The sequence below is a fragment of the Citrus sinensis genome, chromosome 2, assembly GCF_022201045.2.
Source record: "Citrus sinensis cultivar Valencia sweet orange chromosome 2, DVS_A1.0, whole genome shotgun sequence".
In the NCBI taxonomy this organism is placed as follows: domain Eukaryota; kingdom Viridiplantae; phylum Streptophyta; class Magnoliopsida; order Sapindales; family Rutaceae; genus Citrus; species Citrus sinensis.
The window spans coordinates 25,573,799-25,600,082 of record NC_068557.1 but is presented as its reverse complement, the minus strand read 5'-3'; the positions used below and the strand labels follow the sequence as shown (position 1 = coordinate 25,600,082).

At 31.1% G+C, this 26,284-nt stretch overlaps 4 protein-coding genes and 1 non-coding gene across 14 annotated transcripts; 3 read left to right on the top strand and 2 right to left on the bottom strand.

The window, feature by feature from the left end:
- The first annotated feature begins 808 nt into the window (after positions 1–808).
- Positions 809–1,591, top strand: LOC102622807 (hypothetical protein). The gene has a single exon (XM_006468653.3). It carries the CDS (start codon positions 809–811, stop codon positions 1,589–1,591), a length of 783 nt encoding a protein of 260 aa, XP_006468716.1.
- A 3,657-nt stretch (positions 1,592–5,248) lies between these two features.
- TRNAY-GUA (transfer RNA tyrosine (anticodon GUA)) lies at positions 5,249–5,334 on the top strand. Its single transcript is given in 2 exon segments — positions 5,249–5,285; positions 5,299–5,334. It is a non-coding gene; the product is annotated as a tRNA-Tyr (tRNA).
- A 1,775-nt stretch (positions 5,335–7,109) lies between these two features.
- Positions 7,110–8,865, bottom strand: LOC102623112 (hypothetical protein). Its single transcript, XM_006468654.4, has 3 exons — positions 8,014–8,865; positions 7,824–7,901; positions 7,110–7,524 (listed from the first exon to the last, which is right to left on the bottom strand). Exons 1-3 carry the CDS (start codon positions 8,707–8,709, stop codon positions 7,519–7,521), a joined length of 780 nt encoding a protein of 259 aa, XP_006468717.1. The 5' UTR covers positions 8,710–8,865; the 3' UTR covers positions 7,110–7,518.
- Positions 8,866–18,388: 9,523 nt separating this feature from the next.
- On the top strand, positions 18,389–19,810 carry LOC102627412 (hypothetical protein). Its single transcript, XM_006469026.4, has one exon. The coding sequence runs from the start codon at positions 18,753–18,755 to the stop codon at positions 19,266–19,268; it is 516 nt and encodes a 171-aa protein (XP_006469089.1). The 5' UTR covers positions 18,389–18,752; the 3' UTR covers positions 19,269–19,810.
- Positions 19,811–20,798: 988 nt separating this feature from the next.
- LOC102623386 (uncharacterized) lies at positions 20,799–26,284 on the bottom strand. Of its 10 annotated transcripts, none has more exons than XM_015527305.3 (7): positions 26,039–26,282; positions 23,887–25,456; positions 22,542–23,526; positions 21,685–21,939; positions 21,538–21,589; positions 21,179–21,328; positions 20,799–21,089 (listed from the first exon to the last, which is right to left on the bottom strand). In XM_015527305.3, the coding sequence occupies exons 2-3, from the start codon at positions 25,448–25,450 to the stop codon at positions 22,937–22,939; spliced, it is 2,154 nt and encodes a 717-aa protein (XP_015382791.2). In that variant the 5' UTR covers positions 25,451–25,456; positions 26,039–26,282; the 3' UTR covers positions 20,799–21,089; positions 21,179–21,328; positions 21,538–21,589; positions 21,685–21,939; positions 22,542–22,936. The 10 variants fall into 10 exon arrangements, 8 of the variants coding, with proteins under 8 accessions (XP_015382791.2, XP_015382792.2, XP_015382789.2 ...); XM_015527306.3 differs by having other exon boundaries at positions 21,179–21,293; XM_015527303.3 differs by having other exon boundaries at positions 21,538–21,939.

The following is a 26,284-nucleotide window of genomic DNA, read 5'->3' as shown; positions in this document are numbered from 1 at the left end:
ACTTCTCGTGCTGCGTAATTATTTAAGCCTATCATCAATAATTAAGCCTCTCAAGTCTCAACCAATTACACAATAATGACCAATCCAAAACTAAATTAACAATATTGAAACAAATAATGAAAGAAAAAATCCCATTTCGGATTCTACAGATCAAACAGAAGTTTCCCGCTGACCAGATCCAAACCTTCTAATTTTCCTCAATAATAATACCGAATAATGATGTGATCCGTGCCATTTGTCTTTTTTTATTTTTTATTTATTTTCTCTACAACGAGATACAAAATAAATATAAAGAAATTTTTATTCGGTATGGACCATAAATCCGGTAAGGTTAAGGTCTCTGTCAGTTTGTCAATCTCAATCACAATTGTGTGTTTTTGGTTCCATTTCTAAAGTTAAAGTTAAAAAAAGTTTCCTCGGAAACCCACCTAAGCTGATGATCCATTTCTAGCCTTTCGGTGCTTAAATTCAACCACTTTCATTCTCTTTATCCCTTCTTTTCCTATTTACCTGCAACAATGGAATCTGTTGTGTTTCTTCAGCTCACTGCATCAAGCTGATCAATTGTTCTTCCAATGTTGGCAGCAGATGCTCTTTGGAGCCTTAGTAGACAATAAAGCAAAAGTTTATACTTTTAAAGCAGCTATTTCTGACTTTGCTTTACTTTGACTCCTCCAAAATAATCTTGCAGCAGCATTTAATGAATGCCCCATTTGAAACTTTTCCCCCGCTTTAATTTCTCTCCAGTGAGAAACTAGAAGCTCACCAGGGTGGGAGGTGAATCCTCGTCATCATTCAACAATTAGCTATGGCAATTGATGTAATTTTCTCTGAGATTTCAAGCCCTCGTATTTCATTCTCACATGATCTCAACAACAAGACAGATGCTGCATCCATTATTATTGAAGCCCGTCAACATGATTCATCGACTTCTGATTTTGATTTCTGCATTGGCAATAATAGCTTTCTCCAGGAATTATCTTCTGCTGATGAGCTTTTCTCAAATGGCAGGATTCTTCCAATGCAAATCAAGAAACAACAAATCACCACAAAAAAGCAAACCCATCACCCTCATCATCAACCTGAGCCTTGTACAGAAAAGAAGAGACTGAAAGAGCTTTTATCAATGAGTGATCTTGATGATGAAGTATTAGCCAAGCCCTCATCAAAATCTTTCTGGCAATTCAAAAGAAGCAGCAGCCTCAATTGTGAAAGCACCAGAAGCAAGAGCCTAATCCGGTCATTACAGTTTCTCTCAAGAAGCAACTCAACCGGTTCAGCACCAAATCCAAAACCAACAACATCAACAGTGATTTCAAAAGAATCCCAGAAGCAGAATTTGAAAAGACAGCCATCAGTTTCAAGAAAATCAACAATGTCGTCGTCATCAAGTTATTCCGGCACATATTATTATTCTTCATCAACGCAAAAGCCTCCTTTAAAGAAGTGTGGATCTTACAATGGCCATAATGGAGTTCGAATCAGTCCGGTTTTAAACATCCCTCCTCCATTCATTTCCAATGCAACTGTGAGTCTCTTTGGTTTTGGTTCACTTTTCTGTAACGGCAAGGTTAAAAAGAAGAAGAGATAGATTTAACTTTGATCAAATTTCACCAACCCATGCCCCTCCCCCGTCTTCAAGTTCTTATTGTTAAATTATGGGTTTAATTACAGATGGATTTAGCTGTCTTCCATATTGGTACATGAAGTAGCATGTGATAAGTGTCTGTAAATTCAAAGAAATTTAATTCATATATTTATAGAAGAAAGAGATTAGATCTTAAATTTTTTGTTCTTTTTAAATATTAATATTCTTAGCCAAATCAAGACCTATTATAGCATTGTTTGGATATTTGCACCCGTACAAGGAGATAATTTGAAGAAATGGATGAGAACTAATGGGTGAGTTTTAGATCAGATATTAGGGTTTTAAAAATAATAAAGGAGGTGTTCTGATTTTTATTGAAGTGAAGACTGTAGTTAATTGCATAAATGAATGAATGAATGGTCATCATTTCATGTATATCAGCATGTTATGGACATAGGAGACAAGTAAACAAGTTATCCTTCATCCATCGCCATCCCATGCTTGCTTTCTTTTTAGAATTTTTTTCAATTTTTCTGCTTTTAAAAATTAGTTCTTTGAATTATGAAATGTGGAAATGCGGAATGTGGTTGTCCTTTGTTCTTTACTTCTTTTGAACTGTGATTGAGGCTGCTTTTGCTGTTTTCCTTGTATTATTGTATTGCATGAATGTGCTTTGAATTGGGCATTTGGGAACACCATTGATTTGGTCATTTGTTCTATCTTGACCAAGACAAACTTAGCATTGGGTTTAGAAAAAGAAAATTCAATGATTAACTTTTAGTTTGATAATCTAACTGGTTTATTAATTATTTCTTTCTTTTTCTTTCCTTTTTTTTATGGGCTTAGTTTTCACAATCATCCTAACATTACCCATCTCATACATCTGCAAGGAACATAATTACATTAAAGAAACATAAAATTAGCGATTGTGAATAAAGAATTATCCTTAATGTTACTTAAAATAATAATTATTATTATTAAACTTAATCAAGCAGACTTGTTTGCTATCTAATCCGGATATAATTTAGTACTTTTACTATAATCGATCTGATGTAATTTCGAGTGAATGGATGGTTGATCTTTTCTTTTTGCATATATCGACTCAATCTAAGCCATTAAAAAATTGTCATAATCAACAAAATTTGGTCAATTGAAAGTAGAATGCAGCCACTTCAAGAAAATTAGTTACGAAAAACAGTTTTCGAGCTTCTATTAAAAAAAAACATAAGAAAATGCTCTATTAATAAAAGTTTGATGTTAATAACATAAAAGACCAATACAACAACAACAACAACAATAATAATAATAAAATAATTTGAAAGTGGTTTTAGAATTTAGACTTTTGTTTTATTAAAAAAATACTAATATCAAAAATATATTCTCATATCTTTATTAAAAAAATAAAAGTGAAAACAACTAGGGTTTCCTGCAGTAATTTATTTTATCTCTATTTTTTAAATAATAACGCAAAACATCTTTATGTTAATTCATCATTAGTTTAATATTGTTTGCTAGTTATTCATTGAGAGCAAAATAAGATTTTCAATTAAAGGGAAATTAAAAAAATAAATAAAAACTAAAAATAATTTTTATCTAATCCCACTAAATATACAATCTCAAAAAAAAAAACTTCTATTTCAAGCAATTGTCTTGCACTAGTCTCTATTTTGGCACCGTAAAAGCCTTATAAAACCATAGATTTAAGAACAAAAAAAAAATCACAATATTCATATTCATATAAGTATACTCTCTAATTACACTGTCAGCCAACATGGGGAAACAATAATGGTCAAAGAAGAGTGGTGGTAAAACTCAAAATAAATTTCAGAAGCAAGTTGAGTTAATATTGTTGTGTTATTTTTCTCAAATAATAATTCCTTTATTTAAAAAAATGAAATTTCAAATAAATTTTGATGGTGTTTTCACGAGTTGTTGTAACATGGGCTGAATTAATTCTTTATGCTTTTATATTGAGTAGCATTTATTTTTTCATATTGAGTAATGATAATGGGATGGTAATTGTGTTTGTTGACGTTGAAATTTGCCTATAAAATTAGACTAATTATAGTGATAGAAAAGGTATAATTTCGACAACAAACATTCACTTATACCAATAAATAAATAAATAAATAAGATTGAGTTACTTATGCTTGTGTTTACTATGGCAGTAAGGATGCATGCACGAGGCAGCTGTAATAAAGGATGAGTTCTTGTGACATGGAAATAAATTTGCTAGTGCAGATTATACAACAACAATCCACGTCGTAGATTACTTTTTTGTGTTTCTATACTATATTGAAACGTTTTGTGTTGTCCAGTGTATATAAGTCATGTGGCATGAGAGGTGTATTCAATATTCAAAAGTCGAAACAATTTGAATTGAATTGAAGATTAAGAAGATATTCAGCACAATGTAAGTACAAAAAAAAAAAAAAATAATTGACAATAATTTTAAGTTTTTCTTCTAATAATTTAAAAAATATTGTTTTAATTATAGTTTGTTTCTTGTGGCAATTATTCAGTGGCCATATCAAATTATATTAATAATTGACTTCATTAAAAGAAAAAAAAATTATGAATTTTATATATTTTGTAGTGTTATTAAACAGTATAAAAAGTTTATTTTAAAATAGTTTGTATCATTTTAATTGAAAATTCGATTTTATCCACAATATATTATTAGCAAACAGCATTAAATTAATATTAAATTAACATAAGGATGTTTTGAACTATAGTTTAAAAAAAAGTAATAAAATAAATTATTGTATGAAACATTAGAGATAAAAAAAGATTTTTGTTCGCTGAGCGAAATTCAATATATTTCTAATTGGGATGCTTTTACGTTTTATGGAATGCGATTGTATCATGATTTCAAGATCTAACTGAACGAATTAATTAGATCACGTGACTAATATTCTTGATTGATTTAGATTTCATACCATAATAAAGTAATATAATCAGACAAGTTAGAACGAATATTGAGCTAGTTGAATTATTATTATTATTATTATTATTATTATTATTATTATTATTATTATTATTATTATTATTATTATTATTATTATTTACTTGACAACTGTTATTCTTTAGTCCCGTATGGATAAATTAAGAAAACTGAAACTTAAAAACAAATATGTTATACGTGTTATGGATGGGATAACTGGGTAAATTAAAAACTATGATAAATAAATTGTTTCATTATCTCTTTTATACCTTAAGCCTCTCTGTCTATATATTAAAATAATAATAATAATAATAATAATAATAATAATAATAATAATAATAATAATAGTAGGGGATTGAACAAGCCAAATTAATTTTTTAGTTCCTTACATCTTAAGATTTAAACTCAAATAATTAATTGTTTAATAAAACTGTTTGAAAACTACTCAGTTAGCTCATGAATTTGTTTTAAGCTTAATATTATTGAGTTGGTTAATTATAACAAACTTTTATAGTATAAATCACTTCTCATTTTAGTTTTCAAACATTAGTTTTGAACGAAAGTACGATGCAAAAGTAGTTAGTTTAAGAAATTCATTAAATCATGCTTGGGATTTTTTTTTTAAAAATAAATAAATAAATCAAAGGCGTTAACAAGTACAATATCCTTTAATCGAATCTATACAAGAAAAAGATTCTGGGTAAAGCTAACACCACCCGACCTTAGCTCAGTTGGCAGAGCGGAGGACTGTAGTGGAACAGCTGTCATCCTTAGGTCGCTGGTTCGAATCCGGCAGGTCGGAAATTTTTCCTTCCCTCCATTTTTTTCAAAATATTTAATATTGGGCCAAATTGGATCGTAAGCCCACCAGCCTATTTTCCTCGTACTATGACCTACACTTCTACTTTTCCATATCATTTTTTGCAATTAGTCCAATATGTAATCATAGAAGCTTAATCCGAGATGATAAAAATTCTTTTCGTTTTTCCTTCTTAAGAATAAAAATAATTCCCATTTCAGTAGCCCTGATTCCAATGCCAAATAAAGCAGATTTGATAACTAAATAAGTCTCGCAAATTAGTAAAATTTGGATATTTTAACAACGGATTAATCCCTCAAACATTTGGTCCCAGTGTCAAGGAGAAATTATGACTGTGCACAAGCTGGTTTCTTCTTGAATCAAATGCATGGGAACCCAAAATGGTTTCATTTTAAAATTAAATGATAGACAATAAACAATAAAAAAAATTATAAAAAAAAAAAAAAAGGATTGAAAAGTCAAACAGCAGCCTTGGCGGGTTATTCCCGAGCATTCTGTTTCAAAGTCAATATTTGAGTGCCTTGCTTTAATACCAAGTCCTCCAGGGGTGACTTGAATTTGAACTCTCATTTTCGTCAGTGAAGACCAACGGTTTCAATCATTTGCCAAAGAAGTGAATAACAGGTTCCTGTGAAGTTTCCAGTATTTCACAGGCAAAACCTGCATATTAGGAAACAACCCGTTTTCCCGCAACAACCAAAACCATTGTATCGATCTCAAACTTGGTGCTCCTTTGACTCCAGTTGTAAGTTGCAAGCAGCCATGGCAATAATATTTTCAAAATAAACATCCGATAATGAGAAGGAAGAGGATGGTTCAAATACCCCGTTTGGGTGGAGAGTAAAACTCATTAGGGCAAGATTTCACTTCGATTAACGAAACATTAAATTAGAAAGCATTACATTCAGAAACCTGAAGGTAGCTCATGCTGCTCAGCCAGGCTGACAAATGAGGGGTGGGACCTGGCTTGCATGATTTATATCCAGCACAAAACTCTACTTCAGACCAAAATTGCTCAAGGAAAGATAAGTAGTTTACAAATCAATACTCCTACAGACATAATCTTGGTCTCGGTAACAAGCCACTCTCAATTGAGGCTCAATAATTTCTTTTCTTCCAGAAGAGATTGAAGACAAAACAATATCACCATTGAATCAACAAACCACCAGTGCCAGCGAATAACTCGTTCTGTGATATTTAAGAAAGTATAGAACTATGGAAATGAAAGTAAAACTTTCATAAAGTTGGCAGCGTTCACTATCGACTCAAAGATGGAAAACAAAGATAACCTAGTATCCTATTTTCCATAGAGTTCAATGAATACTTACCAGACAATTTTGATGCTTCCAGTAATACTGATAAAAGAACTTTAGAAGTAGCAGCCTAATTGCAGAGCAGCCTGCAGTTCAGCAGTCAATGAAACAACAAGACTGCAAAAATATTGTGCTTAAAAAGTCTGGGCAAACAGACAGGTCTGCAGGGTAAGCAACTAGTAAGTCAACCATGCTACCAATATTAATGTGTCTCCCGTAGTTTGCAAAGCAATACTAATAATCAAACCAGGAAGAAAAATGAAATGTGGGTAGAGGCCGTCAACCAAAAGAAGTAAGATTAATTGTTAGTCTAGTAGTTTAAAATACACTTTGAGACCACAGTTTATCAGCTGAATATGAAAGGACGCAGAAAGCTGATTCCATAAGAACAGGTAGTACTCGTAAGCATCACACTTTACTTGCTTAGCATAATATTATTTGGAGAAAAAAAGAATGTGCTCTAAGATAGATGATCATTTCACTAATTTAAACACAAACAAATAACACTACAAAGTTAAAATGAAGACTTGATTCATTGATTGCACTCAAGGAAGCAAGAGTATTTAGAAAATGAAGCTCATACATTGCATTCTCTCCCCAATTAACAACATCCAACCATCCCCTTCCTTTATACACAATTATTCCTCTAAAAGAAAGAAAAAATGAATGACAATTAATAAACAAAATTAGCATTTCAAAGCAACTGAACCTGCACCACAAAGTTACTGGGAAATTCAACACTAATATAAAATTTCCAATTCACAAAGATGGTGTGGTACGGTTGTTGTATACCACGAATTGGGGTCACAAGTTACCAGTAGTCAGCGAACAGAAGCCCTGAAACTCCTCATCACTACCTCTGCGAAGAAAAAAGAAAATTACTTTTAGCTTTAAGTTCAAGACATTCAGTAAATGTTGAAAGAACTGTACCAAATCAAACATTCAGGCTCAAATGTTATTAACCAAGAAGCAAGTGGGAAAGTAAGAAGTGAAAATAGAAAACAAAACTGAAACTTCATATTTCAAGATTCAAACCAATGAAGTCTAAGAAAACATCTGATTAACAGTACTAAGATCTTCATTCTCAGTGACACAAAATTCAAACTGTCGTTCTCTTTGATTTTCCCACATTTTCTCAACAACCAATCAAGCAATTACCTTGCCGTTATCGGCTAACTCCGGCACTTTATAGGAATCAACAGTCACCTCCGTCAACCACAATCCGGGAAATAAAGACTGCAAAAGAACCGATCAAACAACTGAAAATTTTTATTGCGAAATAAAGCTAAAAAAAGAAAAGAAGAAAAAGGATCACATGTTTTCAATAAACAAAAAACAAAACCCTTACATCCATTTGCTTCTGTACAATTCTGGGTCTCTTCTTCGGCCTCCTCGGCGGCCTATGGCCTACCATCTCCATAAAATCTTCCTCGATCTCTTTCCTCATCAAACTCACAGCAAATTTCGGTCTCTCCTTCTTAATCTCCTTCTCTCCTCGTTGCAGCTTCGGCGATTTGGCGCCAATTTCAGTATTAACCGGCGATGAATTGGGTTTCTTCTCCTCGATTCTAAATCCCTTATTGGGAGCCTTACACGCCGCCCGCCGAGTTCGAAGATTCCACGGCCTGACCTCCGCCGCCTCCACAGCAGCAGCCGCTACGTGAGTATCTTCCATTATCTCTTCTTCATACACTTCCTCCCTCAAAATTTGATCTTTCATCTTATCAGCCGCCGTTTTGAGATCATTCATAATCTTCTCTCTCACAGCGTCAATCCCTTCTTCTTCTTCTGCACCACCGTCAACGCCATTCGATTTCAACAAAACCTTTCCTTTATGACGTCCCGAGTCATCAAATTCAAATTCCCTCGATCGGCGTCGGGGACGGTGATCGACAGACGGCGAAGACGGCGAAGAGTCTTCAACTTTCATGCAACGGAGATGCCGCTGATGGCCCCACTTAAGATACGGCAGCGTGAAGTTGTGAAGCGGCTTCGATGATGATCTCGCGGTTCCCATCGCCATCAACTCCTCGCTAAACACCATTAAATGTCTAATGAGTATTCAGTAATTAATTTTTTTTTCCTTTTCTCCTCTCTTGCAACTAATTTTCTTTTTCGCTTTCAAATTTTTATTTGTTTTGTTTTTTAGAATCGCCGGGAAGAGAAGGTTTATATAAGTGTGTTTGTGAGAGAGAGAGAGAGAGAGCGGTTTTAACGTTCGGGGAGATGAGAGAGGGCGTTTTGGTAATTTGATTTGTTAGGGGGTTGGCACTAATGTGCGCCTAGGTGTGGCATTGTATCCGTGGAAGCAGAGGAAATGGGTTTTCCCGGGTGATATGTCGTTTTCAATTGACTTCGTCGTAACTGCCGTTGGATCAAGATGGGAGGAGGGGAGGGCTGTGATCTCTTCATTTAGCCATTGATTTATATTAGAACCTCCTTTCCTTCTTCTTCTTCTTCTTCTAATTCTTTTTAAATCGACTTCATCATTGTATTTGTCAATTTGAGGGTGCGTTTGGTATTGAGGTTTGACAATTATAATTTAAAAGTTACAGTATTAAAGTGTTCAGTAAATACTAGCTGCTAGAACTTGAAAGTTATATTAATATATTTTTTCACTTGTATCATATAGAAAATTTATTATATTTTTAATAATTTTATCAAAATTATTATTTAAAATTTATATTGACTACAAATTATTAATTTTTATTTTATAGTTACAGTTTTTTTCCACAACAACTGTAACTTAAAAATTACAGTACTTCAATTCCAAACAAGATCTAAAAGTTATTTGAAATGAAAAAATTCAAGTGTGTAAAAAAATGTGGACAAGAATTAAATTTTATAAATGAAACAAGAATCAAGATTATTTTTTAATTATTAAAAAAAAGTTTTAAATAGAAACACCATTCTCTATGAACTCATGGACATGTACCGCGTAATAATGTTAAGCTGTTGATTTAATATCTCATACTTCAAAAAATTTGGAAGGCAGATTCCAAAGAATAGTGTTTAAATTTTAATAATAGGACGATTGTTTCATCGATTCCAACATGAGTTGATTTGGATTACTTGTATGTCATATTAGATCAATGATTGACTTAAATTAAAGACAATGATTGACTTAAATTAAAGATTTAATTAAAAGTTTAAATCAATTTTTTTATTATAAAGCCTTTGAAAAGTTTGGTCGGAGAGTTTGTTGAAATTAAATGATATATATTAATTTTAGATTTAAGAGTTAATTGAATGCTTTATTTTTTGTTTTCTTGTGTGATTATTATTTTATTAATTTTGGCAAAAGTTTAAATAGTTTAAGTTATCAATAATTTATCAATAGTTTAAGCCTATGTTTGACACGAATAAATGAGAGGGAGGAGAGGAATGAAAAGGAGAGAGGGGGAGAAAATGAAAAAAAAAAATCAATAAGCCTATGTTTGACACGAATAAATGAGAGGGAGGAGAGGAATGAAAAGGAGAGACGGGGAGAAAATGAAAAAAAAAATCAATATCAATTTTCTTGTTTCATTTGACATGAAGGTCCTGTTATGTTAAGAAGTCGTAGTTTAAAAGTTACGATACTAATGTATTTGGTAAACACCAACTGTTGTAATTTAAAAAATAAATTAATTTAATTTTATATTTGCATAATGAAAAGTTTATTATATCTTTATTAATTTTGTTAAAATTATTATTTACAAATTATATTTATTACATGCTATTAACTTTATTTCATACTTACAAATTTTTTTACAACAACTGTAGTTTAAAACTTACAATACTTCAATAACAAACAGGATAAAATTAACTCTTACCCCCTTAATTCTTTCGCCCTCTTCATTCCTTACTCTCCTCTCCTCTTCTTCCATTTGTTAGAACCAAACATGTTATTGCATAGTTGTCCCAACACACACTCTTAATTGAATAATTTTTAAGCATATTTATTTATCTGATTATTTATGTTGAAAATTTAACGGAAATTGACGGTGGAATTGGGCTATAACCACTCTCTCTCTCTCTCTCTTTTTAAATTATCAATTATTAGAGGATGTAAACTTGCAACTTAATCTTTCTAAAATAAAAGATATGTGGTTCCCTAAATCCACATCATAGTAAATTTTATTATGTTCTAAAGTTTTGGGCATGAGACTGCAAATGGATCCTCTTCAGATATTAAAATTAACTCTTACCCCCTTAATTCTTTCGCCCTCTTCATTCCTTACTCTCCTCTCCTCTTCTTCCATTTGTTAGAACCAAACATGTTACTGCATAGTTGTCCCAACACACACTCTTAATTGAATAATTTTTAAGCATATTAATTTATCTGATTATTTATGTTGAAAATTTAACGGAAATTGACGGTGGAATTGGGCTATGACCACTCTCTCTCTCTCTCTTTTTAAATTATCAATTATTAGAGGATGTAAACTTGCAACTTAATCTTTCTAAAATAAAAGATATATGGTTCCCTAAATCCACATCATAGTAAATTTTATTATGTTCTAAAGTTTTGGGCATGAGACTGCAAATGGATCCTCTTCAGATATTAAAATAAGGAGGGGAGGGGAAAAAAAACGCGTTTGGAATTTTGAAATAGTCGAGGAAAGCAGTTGCATCCACAGTGGTTTCCGTAAGCCTTGCCTCACCTTATTATTTTTCTTTTTCAGTGTAAACGCTAGCCAATAACAAAGCTTTACAAAGCCATGTCATCTTGAAGGAGCGGAAATTGCTAAGATGGGATAAGTATGCTGTTTCCCAAAAGCAAGTTGACCTTGGCTTCTCTTGACTCTTGACGTAATAATTCCCTATACCTTAGTTTTTATGATTTTATTCTTATTTTCAAATAGCTTTTGTTCATATTTATTATGAAATTAAAATAATAAACCAAGATCGATCTCACAAGCACATACCAACGAATAAGATACAACTTGAGAATTTCCTTGACAACATAAAATTGTGACAAAATTTTAAAATATTTCGACAATTAATTAAGTTAGAATATATGCGAAATGCTATAGCAATTTGGCAATTGTGTGAAAAAGCATTTTCAACGATCACATGAATCAAAGAGTACATAAAAAGGCATAGGGTCGTAGAATGTGTGTCTTGGTGTGCTGTGGAGAAATTCTATAGTTAGTGTAAAATAAGATTCGTTTAGTGGATTGTTAATTAGTTGAAAATTAATGCATTAGCGGTTTCTTCAACAAGCCGTTAACGCATTTTGTAAAGGCCAATTAATTTGAAAAGGAGTCCCCCACATAAAGAATGTGTATGGAGAAAGAAAACCCTTTCATGGATTGTGGCCAAATTTTATGGATTTTTTTTTCTCTCGAATTAAGATTGAGTTTTAAATTTTAATGTTGATAATCAAGACAATTTTTTTATATATTTTAATTATAATCACATGGTAATTTAAGTTGTGTTAAGCTTTTAAAATCGTGGTGCCAACATTATCAAGCATTTCCAATGATCACATATATGTTTATGGTTTTAATTATTATTATTATTATTATTATTATTATTATTATTATTATTATTATTATTATTATTATTTTTTTTTTTTTTTTTTTTTTTTTTAACATTTTTATCTAATAACAACATTGTTAAATAAAAAAAGTATACTAGGACCAATTTGGTCATACTGTAACTTTTAAAATAGTTGATGTTAACTGTGCTGCATAAATAATCAGTTATGAAGAGAATTAGTTAAATGCTTAATAAACATTATTTATAAAAACATTATGAGTTTTAAAAGTGATAAATCTTACTGTTAAATTGTTGAAAGAATGCAAATGATTAAAATAGATATAATATTGAATAAAATTTATTTACGCATTAATATTTTCATATAATAACTAATAATTAAAATAAAATTTTTATTTTATTAATTTATTTTTAATTTTGTTATCTCAATATATTTGGTAATAATAATAATCTCTTTAATTTTAATAAATTTAATTTCTAAAATGAATAAAGACAATTTTTGACTTTTAAAAACTACTCCTCCCCTACTTTTTAAAATTTGATGTAGGATGGGGTGATTTTTTTTTTTTTAAATTACCTACTAAAATTAACTTTTAACTTTTTTGAATTACTTTTGAGCTTTTAAAAATAATCTCAAATGGGCCATAGAGTGAAATTTAAGCTCATTTGGTACTTTATGCGTCAAGTATTAATTGATAAAAGAATGTAATGGAATGTATACTTGGATAAGCATATTATTAATAAATAAATAAAAATTATTTTGTGAGTTGCAAATTTATTGTGGTGAATGGTTAAAAGTTAATTATTTTAGCATTTTTATTTGATACAATTCTAAAATTCAAGTTCTTTTTCTATTTTATTTCAACTGATAAGAGAAGAATCAAATACACAATTCGATAAGGATATTATCTGACCACATTAACTTAAATCATCCTTAGTTGACAGCTAATAGTTATCTTAATCCACCTATTATGATCCATTAAGGTCCTACAAGGGAGTTCAAACCATGAGAGGATGTTAATCCTCTACAAAATTCCTAATCATTGTTAACTAATAAGGTATTTGTAATGCTCAATTTTGTAGAAACCCTTCCACCAAACAAGAATCTAACTAGAGCATCAACCATCCTGCAGGTATGCATGTTCATCATATAAGCTTTTTTATATTGTCACACGGATTCTTTGTAAAAGTAGTATTTAATCGGCAAGAATCCCAGCCTTTATAGGGCTGTTTGTGTCTCATTGAAGATGTTTATTCTAATTTTAATCACTGAAATAATTCAACATTTATTTTCATGGCTTCTAACAAATTTTTGAGAATTTTAAGCATTTAAGCTCTTTTTGGTATTGACATTAGGCAACTGTAGTCAAAGCTATAATGTTAAAGTGTTTGATAAATACTAACGACTGTGATTTGAAGATTGAGTTAATTTAATCCACTATTTTTATGATAAAAAAACATATAATACCTTTATTATATTTATCAATATTATTATCTAAAATTTATGTTTATACACAATATAAATATTATATTAAAAATATAAATTTTTTTTACAATAACTATAATTTAAAAATTACAACAGTTTAATATCAAACATGATCTTAAACAAAGTCGATCTCTCAAACATTTTTTAAGAAAAAAATCTGCATGGATATGAAAATGAAAACGCGTTAATTGCCTTTTTACACGGCAAAAAGTTGTGAACTTTTGCACCATATTTCTGTTGCACTACCAACAAAGTGTTGGCTCCACTGGCAATGAAGTCCCCTTAAGTGGCTTGACTGGATTTGCTCCCCAGTTCGAATCGCAGGGAAGTTGCCTTTGTTGGGAGAACCTGTGCCTCCCGGTTCGAGCGGGGACTTCTAGTCTTGGTTGTGGTACGGGCTTAAAGGTACCTCCCACAGTTGGGGCGCTCCCCAGGATACATCGTGATTAATATAAAAAAAAAAATTTCTGTTGCACTAATCACTATTCGGAGATTTTGACTTTGTCAATGACTCAAATGACATCTCTCTTTAACCATGGTTAAAAAAACCTGTAATGGCCAATGAGTGCACACTTTATACCCTAAGCTGCTTTTCCGCTATAATCACTCATTAACAATTAAAAGTGGGAAAAAATTATTTTTATCCCTAGAATTTCATGCAATAAGTTATTTCATCCCTACTCTTTAAACAAAAACTCAAAATATCATTCCGCTAACTCATCATTAGTTTAATGTCGTTAACTAATAATTCACTAAGGGTAAAATATGATTTTTCATTAAAGTGATACAAATTATATTAAAATAAATTTTGTACACAATTAAATAATACTACAAAATATACAAAATTCATTAATTTATTTTAAATGAAATCAACCATGAAATAGTTTGATATAGTCATTGAATAATCGCTATAAGCAACAAATTGTAATTAACACAACATCTTTAAATCATTGGAAGAAAAACTAAAAAATATAGCCAAATTTTATTTACTTGCAAGTACTGAATATCTTTTTAATCTTCAATCAATTTTTATTTTGAACTTTACCACCACTCTTTTTTTACCATTATTGTCTCCCCAAATCTTTAACACTATCGCCTCAAGTCGGCTCACAATGCAATTAGAGAGTATAGTTATACATGAAAATTGTGATTATTTTTTGTACTTAGATCTATGGTTTTTAGGGCTTCCATGCTGTCGAAATAGAGAGAACTGCAAAACAATTACTTGAAATAGAAGTTTTCATATTTTTCAATATTTTCTGCTTAGTGAGATTATATAAAAATCATTTTTAGTTATATGTCAACTTTTATTTATTTTTTCTAATTTTCTCTTTAATGAAAAATCCTTTTTTGCCCTCAACAAATTACTAACAAACGGCATTTGATTAACGTTGAGTTAACGAAATGATATTTTAGCCTATTGTTTAAAAAGTATGGATGAAATGGATTATTGCATGAAATGTTAAGGGTGAGAAGGACTTTTTCCCATTAAAACTCTACAATTATAATTTAAAGTTATAGTGCTAAAATATTTAGGTCATTATAGTTTAAAAGCTAAATTAATTTGATTTATCAATTTTATGATGAAAAATTTATAATATCTTTACTATTTTTATCAAAATTATAATTCAAATATTATATTTACTATATACTATTAATTTTTATTTAAAGTTATAATTTTTTCCACTTTAAGCTACAACACCTCAATACTAAATGAGATTTATAAAAAGTTGTCACAATATTTATTACAAATTATAAATAGAAAGGTTTGTTCAAATTGATTGTTCAACAGACACAAACTTAGATATAATTTTACACACGTAATCTCAAAATAAATTTTCAGTCATGAATTTCTAATCATATTAAAGTTACAGATAAGCTAAAAGATAAAAAAAAAATACATACTCTAATATAATATATCTTATTATACAATGTATAATTTATATTTTATTTATCTTTTAACTTAAAAATAATTTTAATAAGGTTGTAAATCCGTAATTGGAAAGACACTCCACAATCTCTACCCTTGGATTATATTTAGTGAGTTAATTATGTTCGATGACATGGCCGTTCTAATCCGTAATTATGTTTGTGGGCCCCACCACTTATTGTTAAGGATTGGACTATATTGGAACCGCTACAAGGTAAAACACTATTTCATAACTATACAATCAAAATTATAATAAATTTTTTACTATTTATCATTTTGCGTGTGTGGATGTGATTCATTGTAGAGTAGCTCCAATATAGTCATAGCCTATTGTTAATCGCGTCATTCTCTTATCTCCTTTTCCTTCGATTTTTATTTTTTTATTTTTTATTTTTTCTTCTTTGTTTTACTCAGCTTTAGTTTCGGGTTAAAATTGAGATTACAATATCATAACTCAAAAATAAAACCCCTATACTATTAGATAATAAAAAATGCTCTTGTGAGATTATAAAGAAATTCCAAACGAACCTATTGCCTTGTAAACATTATTTACATAACCCCATTTACCTTGAGGATTAGGATCCTCAAATAAAATCCCACAATGACTCAAAGAATACAAGTCCAGTCTTCCCAAAGAAAGCAAAAATGTCAAGTAGCTCGTTACCTCAAAATGAATCCGTACATTACAGCAAACTAACTTCCTACGAGTTATCGAACAAAAGGCAAAATACTTTTTGTAATTATTTCTACTTTAAGCAACCACGTCATTATTAATCGCATAATAATATAGTTTTTAAAGAATATCTTTGAAAGAAATTTTAATGGAAACAATTTAGGGATGACAAAAAATTTCATGGATAACAAAGGTCGCAATATTAGGAATATTATATTTTATATTCTTGTTTTATAAAAAAAAAGATCAAGTATGAATATAACATTTTATGCTCGTTGATTGGACGGATCAAGTATGGGTATAACATTTTATATCTGTTGATTGGACAAGTCGGGTATGGGTATAAACACTAATACATGCACCAACTCACTAAACCCCTTTGACTATTGACAATTTTTTTTTTTATATATATTTTAGAAGTTAAAATTAATAGTTAAATCTAATAAACATTAAAGTAAATATTATAGTAAAATGTAAACATTAACACTTAACAACTTAGTAATCAGACCAACCATTGTCCTAGTCTCCTAGACATTTACTTAGAGATTTTAGTCATTTAATGGGCTAGGTATTTATTAGATCATCTAAAATTTTATTCTAATTGGAAACAAATGATAATAGAACAATGTTAAAATCAAGGTCAGTTGAAAGTATTGAATGATGGAGAAGAAAATGTCAAAGTGGAGATTTTTGTTTTCGATCCAAACATTTAGTAATACATTGATTAAAATGGAACTTAACTTACATGTATTAATTAAAAAGAAGGGAGATATATAAGAGAAGAGAGAAAAATAGAATAAAAGAAGAAAGAGAGGAGAGAGATATATTAATGAAATTAACTATATATGTCATTGAATCTTGACCCTTATTTTTTTTAATCTAGTGATTTAAAAATTGTGTTAAAAATTACACTGTTTGAACTGCATTATACACAGTAACACAGAGAGGATCCAGCTACATTACTGCCGGGTTACGTACCGCTAATTTTGTCGTTTTTCACCACAACCGTTAGATTTGATTGATTGTAATCTAGCGGCAGGAAATGAAACTGGAAAAAGAATTGGAAGTAAGCTATGTGCTACGCCGACTTTGGGATTCTACACTAATTTTATGATTTCTGACAGTAATGGCAGTGGCAAGTGAGAACGTCGGAAATCGGTTTGCAAAGTTCAGATAATATTAAGAAAACCCATGAAAGTTCTTTTCCTTTTCCATGTTACATTAAAAATCAGATTTTTTTAGAGCGATTAAGAGCAGACCAAAGCGAAAGTTCCGATTATGCAAGTGAAACCTTCGATTTCTTTTCTGAAACCGAAGTGGGTTTAATAGGTTTCTTTGATTTGCTGCAGAAATTGCCTATTTTAGAGATACCGCCTCTATTTATGCTTCACTTTGCGAGAAACAGAGAGCTGCTCTGTTTATTGTGGTAATACTTGTATATTTTTTTTATAAACTATAATGGTGGAATAATTATTTCATGAAACATTAAGTTTATTTTAATAGGGCAAAACCGTAAAAGTATTTCTGTTTATTTATTATTATTATTAACAAAGGTATATATATACAATAGCTTCTTCAGTTTTAGATTATGACTAGATTATCTACATTCTACAAGTATCAAATCAGTGCTTCACTCCTGAGGATCAAGGAGGGCAAACACGACCTAAGATTCCAGAACCATTGATTTACCAATAACAGCATATTTAGACCGAACAAGTTTAACTGGAAAAATATTGTTTTTATCAATTGGCTGGTGAAAGCCTGCTTCAACTTGGTTCTTATCTTGATCTTATATATCACTTTGAGCATCAAAGACGACTGTGAAAAGTGAATTGCTTTTCACTCTCTCATTATTTTGTTTTTTCAAAGATCTTCACGTGCTTTTTACCGGCTTAGTTGGTCCACATATTAGCCGACTTGTTTACTCTATGGCCTTCAGATCTGTCCACCTCCAATCCAACAACTGCTACGGGGGTAACGTAGACTTAGCCTATATATATATATATATATATAAATTAAATTAAATTAGATATAATATCATATCATATCAGAACAATTCTTCCAACTTCCGAGGGTTCCATATGTTTGTTACCCTTGAGAATTTCAAATCGGCTCAAGTTGAATGTTCAAACTTAAGAGGGAAGTAAGGGGAACCCACTTGGGGAGGTTCAAACTTTAACGGCTACTTATTGTTGATTCCTTGAAAATTTATGTACAGTTCTGTAGTTGGTACAAAAGGCAACCGACCACACCCTTTTTCCAGCTTGGCTTTGTGGCTCTCCACCACCAATCAACCTTTCATTGACCTTTTTCTGACCTTTAAGTATGCTTCCCTTAGTCACTCTTACCCACCATGACCCAATCTTGAAATTCACCGACAACCACAAGTCTTGAAAAATAGCCCCCTAGCCAGTAGCCAATTCTCAACTCATTTTAGTGCCAGAAAGTGATCGAAAGTAAGGAAAAGTGATTGGTAGAAACCCACTTCTCTGTTCCTCAACCAAAGCAAAAACAATGCAGCAAAAAAGACTACCCATTTTGCAGAAGGTCTCAAATAATATTCTAAAAACATCCATTTTCATAGCCAGCAAAATGAGGAAACCTATTATTGCCAAGCTCATTTTGCACAACAAATATTCAAGAAAGCTTAAGAGGTTTAAGCTTATTAAGCGTTATAACTATAGGTTTCTGGAGGAGTATCAGTTCTCAGCTTCAAGCACTCCACTTATTCGTTACCGCAGGAGAAAGTTGAATAAGAACAGATGTTTTCAGGACATCTGTTCCATGTTCTTTCTGTGTACATGCTTTGGTGGTTTTAAAGTTCAAGGAGCAGAAGCTGCCGCAGTTCATAATAACTCTCCACCATGTTCGTTGGCGCTGGAAACTCTGCCTGCTGCTGTTACTGGTGAAGTTTTTGAGGAGCCGTTGGATTTGGTGGAGGATGAAGATGATTCGGTTGATCAGAGGGCTGAGAAGTTCATTGAATGGTTCTATCAAGAAATGAGACTGCAGAGGCAGGATTCAATTTAGGAGCCACTCACTTCAATGACGGATTCCTTTATTATTTTCTTACACGAATTAATTTTTGTTATATTTTCTCCGCATGACTTTTACAGATCATGCATGGAGATGCTTTTTATTTATTTATTTAATTTTTTGTTAATTTTTATTCATTGTCTAGTGCGATTATGTGTTGAAAGTTAATATGTATTCTTTAATTTGAGGAAAAAAAGTTTATTATTTAATTGAAATAAATGAAATCAATTTTTTTCTTTTTCTTTTTCTTTTTCTTTTTCTTTTTCTTTTTTCTTTTTCAATTCCAAGATGTTACGAGAAATCCAATAAATGGCAAATATTTATGAACCATCGCATATAACTATAAATATTAGAATTTTTTTAAAAAAAGTAAATAAATAAATATTAGAGATCCAATGTTTGCTTACTCCCAGTCCCATGTGTTTGAAGGCTGTTTCTCCAACACTGCAATCATTATTAGATCTTATTTATCTACACTAGCTTGTGTTGAAGATTGTTTAGGCGTTACTACATTAAATTAACTCAAACTAAAAATGGTTTTTTTTTTTTTTTGGGTAAAAGTAAACTTACTAAAAGTTTACATTTTCATATCTTAATTCAAATCTAACGTAATTTTCCTGTACTTTTTGCATCGTGTAGTTTTGAAAAGATCTCCCGTGTGTCGGAGGATTATTGATTAAATTCTCCACAAACAATAACTCTTTTATCTTTATAGCTCTTCTTTCATAAAATTACAAAAAAATGACAAGAAAATTACGCAATCATATTTTACTATCATCTAGAATAATTTAACTAAATTATAAACATTTTTTTATTATAAAAAAATTAGTATTAAGTAATTTATTTCTTCATTGGTTCAATTTTTTTATTTTATTACAACATAATTATATCATTTATTAGGATTTAAAGATAATTAAGGTTCATTATTTGAAGACATTTTAGCTTAGTTAAATTCATAATAATCATTTTATGTAATTTCTTCTAGCAGCAGAACCAGGGTTAAAAAGATGGAGTTTTATAAAATTATTAGAGGGGTGAAAGCGTTGATCTTCATCGTTTTCATTGAGTGCCCAACCCACAGATGATGCATAACCCAACTACCAAAACCCAATCTCAATTGATTCCGAAATCCGATCGAAGCTATTTTTCTTTGCAAATTAAAAATTAAAAAGGGTAATTTTCTGAGCCTCCCCTGATTCTCATCATATTTGCAGTGACCCTGACCTTAGTATTCTCATAGACCGTCTGTTGACTAACGAAATGACCAAAATACCCCTTGACTTAAAATTAAAAACAAAACATTTTTTATATTCAGATTAATGTACAATTGGTTAACATCATTATATTTGTTTTGGCGCCAAAACATATTAACACAATGAAAATACCAAATCACCCTTCCAAAAAGATTAAGCTGAATGAGATAAAATATTTGAATTTTTTTTAAAAAAAAAACAGGTGAAACCTGAATTTTTTAAACAGAAAAAATGTTGAAATTTAACTACAACTTTCTTCTCAAACTCAAGATACAAAATAAAGCATTCATCTTCCTTCATCATTCATCAGTATCAACTAGTTACAAACTCTTTCAATAAAAATGAAGAGACACCATAAGGCATAAATTTTGAACATTTATCAATAAATCTGCAACATCAATGGCACGCTAAAGAGCAGTGGCTTTGTCCTCGCACTCTTTTCGCTTGTCATTTCAGCCACAGCAATCCATTTCCTTAGCTTATCCACATCTTTGTATGAATAGTTAATGTCATAGCATGTTGCAGTTGGCAAGTTTATAGTTCTAAGAGCAACGGCAATGTCCTTATCACCACAAAACCAAGATGGACAAGTTCATGAAACCAACCAAAAAAAAAAAAAAAAAACTGAGACAAACCAAATTAAGAATAAACCTTTTTGACATTATTCCTCTGCATGTCAACAAGGATAATATGCTCTGCACATTGCTTTTCATCATTCAAAATCTCCTTTTCAAACACTAGATCTTCTTTAGCAGTCTTGCCTCGTCTAATAGTGCCAAGGAGTTGATTAATAATCTTTCTCTATAAAAGGTGAACATCCGCAATCATCACAGCAATGCAAATAAAAATTCTAGTAGTAGAAAATTATAAATCCAGGGTCAACTTGTAGAAGCACAGAGTGGGAAACAAATCTTGTATGGTCATTATGTATTCCTAAAATCAAAACTTAAGGGGAAAGAAGAAAAAAAATGTGAAATCAATCATCCCAAATTCCTTCCAGTATTACTAACCTTCTTCACACAGGTAAGAATTTCTGGGCTAGAAGCAACCAGTATACAGCATCTAGTATGATTAGAGAAATAAATAAATAACCAAAAAAGCTTGGAAACTAAATATTGTTTCTCCAAACAAATAGTATTAAGGAAAAGTAGGCAAACTTGTAACTAAGTCATGTATGGACTTGGATTAACAATCCTCCATGCTTCATATATTTCAAATGGAGTCTGCAAGAGTTTGCCTTTTATAAAGCTGACTTAATACGATCTGGAAAATGTCACCAGCAAAGGATATGCTCCTTGGCATGCAATTCAGCCTCCTAGTGTGCTTCACTTGTCATGCTTGACCAATCCAATTTCGGACTTAAGTGACGACTGTGTACCCTTATTGAACCTGAGTGGGGCCATGATCTGAAACTGCATTATAAACAAAATGTCAAAACAGTTAAGTTGAAGAAACAACAGTGAAGTAAATGATATTAAACATTATGAATTGAAAGACAACAATTTGCAGGATTTTAATGCAAGAGTCCACGTTTAATAGTAATATGCTTCAGGTCAATATAATTATCCTATCACAAATCTATTCTAGTTTTCCACATTCAATAACCCCTACTTCATAATTTCAGTGCATGCCCCAATAAAGCCGTGTATCCTTCAAGAATAGCGCCTATATGCACTTCAAGCTATCTTCAACATGCATTCTCATGTTTAATTTAACTATAACTATCATGAATCTGTGGGAAAAAAAAAAAAAAATCAGAAGAAACAACTAAAAATCTCAAACAATTTTCAAGACCCATTTTCTATCAATCAATCAATCACAAGGCAGCAGAGACACCTAGCTTTATCTTCAACATGCTTTTGCAGTACTCGTTTAACTACAACTAACGTTAAACAATGGGAAAAAAAAATTGAAGCAACAGCAAAAATCTTAAACCATTTTCAAGATCCATTCCTCAAATTTTTCACCAAGACTACCAATTTCAGCGAATAAACCTAACATGCATTGATCATACCTCATTCGCGGCTTGAAAACAGTGGGATGATTGGCCGGTCGCAGACGAAAGTCACCGGCCAGTACTCTCTCTTACCTCGCGGTCGTGAATTGTTCGTAGCCGATATTAGAGTCGTCAGCTTCGTCATGGTCTTTAATCTGTGGCCAAAGTACTTGATCAAAGCATTAGAGGGAAACTAAAACGGATTTTGAGCAAGGTTGCTTCGGATTTGTGGAGTAAAGAGATGAGCATTTCTTATTGTGTTAATAGTGTTTGGTGTAATCAGGGGCGGATCCAGGATTTGAAAGTACCCCGGGCCAAATTTAAAAGGAAGGTTATATTGTAAAGTGAACATAAAATTTTATAAGAAAAAAATAAAATACACATAATAAGATAAGAGCATTAGAAATCTTACACTAAATAATAATTACTTTAAACAAAATAATTATATAAAAATAAAAAATAAAAATGTAGTCAATACAAAAATATAATAAAAATTGTACTTTTCGCGGCTTCAAACAATAAAATTCATCAATTATGGATTCTGGAACAATAGTATCTGCAATTTCTCTTTCAACATAGACAACCATACAATTTGAAAGAAACTCATTTTTCATCTTATTGCGAAGTGATGTCTTGATAAGGCTCATGGCTGAAAATGCACGCTCTGTTGTGGCTGTAGACACTGGAAGAGTCAACACTAGACGAATTAATCTATCAATCAAGAAATAGTGTTGTGACTTCTTTGTTTCAATTAATCGTCGACATAACTCAGAAAGTGATGCAACTTGTTGAAAAAGTGGATGAGAAAGCACATCAAACTTGTAATGCTCCAATTCTCTTCTCAAAACAAAAATCTCATTTGCAGTGAAATCATGAGGATAAAATTTCTCAGCAAGACAACAAATACGATCTATATCAAATAATTTAAACCCATCGATTGGATCCAAAGCCGAGCTTAGAGTAAGGAGTTCCATAGTTTGCTCTGGGAACCTGCTATTTATCTCTGTCAATTGAAAATCTATTACATCATTAAATATATCAAAGTGATAATGATGCTCAACTGTAATATAATCTTTTTGTTGACAAGAGCGTCTTGTACCTTCCATATAACGAACACTCATATCAGCCACACTAATGTCATGCTTTCCACAAAATGATTCCACACTTCTAATAAAATCATCCCAACCATTATCTCAAAATTCTTGCAAAAGCCTTTTAGTACTTGTGATATAATTCAAAGCATTCAAGATGTCTAAAGATTTTGCTTGTAATGCTCGGCAAAGAATATCAGAGATCCCAAGAACTCTATGCAACAAAAGTAAAATGAACACAAACTCGAAGGATTTCATTTCTCTATACGCACCTTTAGCTTCTCCACGCATATCTCGACTGGGCCCATCATTAATCATCTTTCTTAGAACTTCAAGAGTTGCACCAAACATCTCAACAAGCCTACTAACTGAAGTAAAATGTGAGCTCCAATGAGTATCTCCCGCCCTTTGTAAAGTTCGAACTTGATTAGCACCTGTACCAGTCTCAAGCTCTTCTGAAGCTATCAATTCTATAATTTCTTTCTCTTTAGCATATTTCAACTCAGAATAACGTTTGGAAGAGGCATTAACAAAGTTGACAATGGAACTCAACTTAGAAAAAAATAACCACACCTCATGCACTTCTTTAGATACTGCAACTAGTATAAGTTGTAGCCGATGAGCAAAGCAATGTACATAATAAGCATATGGACAATCATTAAGAAATAAAGATTGTAATCCATTCCACTCTCCAGCCATATTACTAGCACCATCATACCCTTGACCTCTTAAATTTTCAACTAAAAGATTGTACCGAACAAGCACATTACATATCTCATTTTTAAGAGTAGAGGCCTTTGTGTCATCAACATTCACAACTTCAAAGAAACGCTCTCTAATAAACCCATCACAATCAACAAATCTCAAAATAATAGCCATTTGTTCTTTGTGAGATTCATCAAGTGCTTCATCAACAAGAATACAAAATTTAGCATCTCCAATTTCCTCCCGAATCTTGTATCGTACTTTATTAGCAAGAATACTCAATAACTCCTTTTGAATATTCGGTGCTATGTATTGGGCATTTTTAGGAGCATTTTCTAACACAACCTTATTAATCTCCTCATTCATTGTTGCTAACAACTTGATTAATTCAATAAAATTTCCACGATTAAGAGAATTAACTGACTCATCATGACCTCTAAAAGCACAAGCTTGTTTTGCTAACCACTTGGTAGCTATTATTGAGGTTTTTAGCCGCAACATATTCTCTAAAACTTGTTGTGAAGATTGTGCATTCATTCTTTTATCAATATGTTTACATGGATCCTTTAAATTGCTCCATTTTTCCATGGCGGCATTGTGAAAAGAACCATGACTCCCTTCATGCAGTGCAAAAGGACATTTTTTGTCACAAGAAACATACTTCCAATTTTGACAACCATCAACAATGAATGCATCAAACTTAGTTGATGTATCATAAAAAAGAAAGCATGGAAAACAAAATGCTTTATCTTTTGACAAGGAATACTCAAGCCGAGGAAATTTTGAGAACCAAGAAAATTGAAATCGACGATTTTGCATACCATGTTTAGTTGGTGGGTATTTTTGTAGCTCGGGTTGGAATGGTCCCATATTTATGTACGCCATCCGTACATCTTCTCGTTTATCAATAGGATAAGTTTTGATTGAGAAGCGTAATTCGGGATCACGTTCTAAATAAGGGGTGTCAATACTAGTTGGAGTATCAACTTTCTCAAATTCAGCTCTTTGAGATTTAAGAGAACTTGAGGCATCAATATTGCACGGAGAACTTGTTTCATTTGATGATTGACCGCCATTTACTTTGGCAAAGAATGAAAGTAGAGTTTTCATCGGCTTGGATTTATCGGACATTATAACCTATAAATTACCATAACATGAAACTACATAAGAATTAATAAATTAATTAATAATTACAATTTACAAGCTTAATTAGCATGCTTAAATAAATTAAACAATTCAATTTTTTTCATCTTTTCCATTATAAAAAAAATTATTAGTGAAAAAATAACCATAATAAATCAACTCAAACTAATAAATCACAAAACTTATTAAAAAAAAGCCAATCAAATATTCAAAATAATATACAAGCTTAATTAGCATGCTTAAATAAATTAAACAATTTAATTTTTTTTCATCTTTAATTATTAAGCCAATCAAATAATTTAATTATTAAACAATTAATAATTCCATTTTAAAAGTTGTACAACTATTAAATTCAATTTGCTTGAGTTTTACCAGGACATATATGGGTAGCAATCAAAATTGAAACTTTACAAACTAATGAATCAAAACAAATTACAGAGCAAATCAGCAAAACCAATCACAAAAACTAAATAGCCAATTACAAATTCAAAATAATGAATCAAAATAAAATATAGAGCAAACTAGTAAAATACATCACAAAAAAATAAGATTTTTATATAAGTTGTGAAAGCATACCAGTAGAAAAACATGCAAAGCCCAAGAAATTGGAAGACGAAGCAGATGAAGAATCGTGAAGAGGACAATCGATTTTTTTAATTCTTGGCTTTGAGAATTGTTGTCGGTTGAGAGTAAAGAAAAAGTGAATTAGGTAAAGATTCTTTCCTTTTTTTTAGTTTCAATGGCACTCTTGTAATTAATTATTAGTGGCATGATTGTAATTTTAACTAACATATTTGATTTTTTTTCCTTTTCTATACCGGG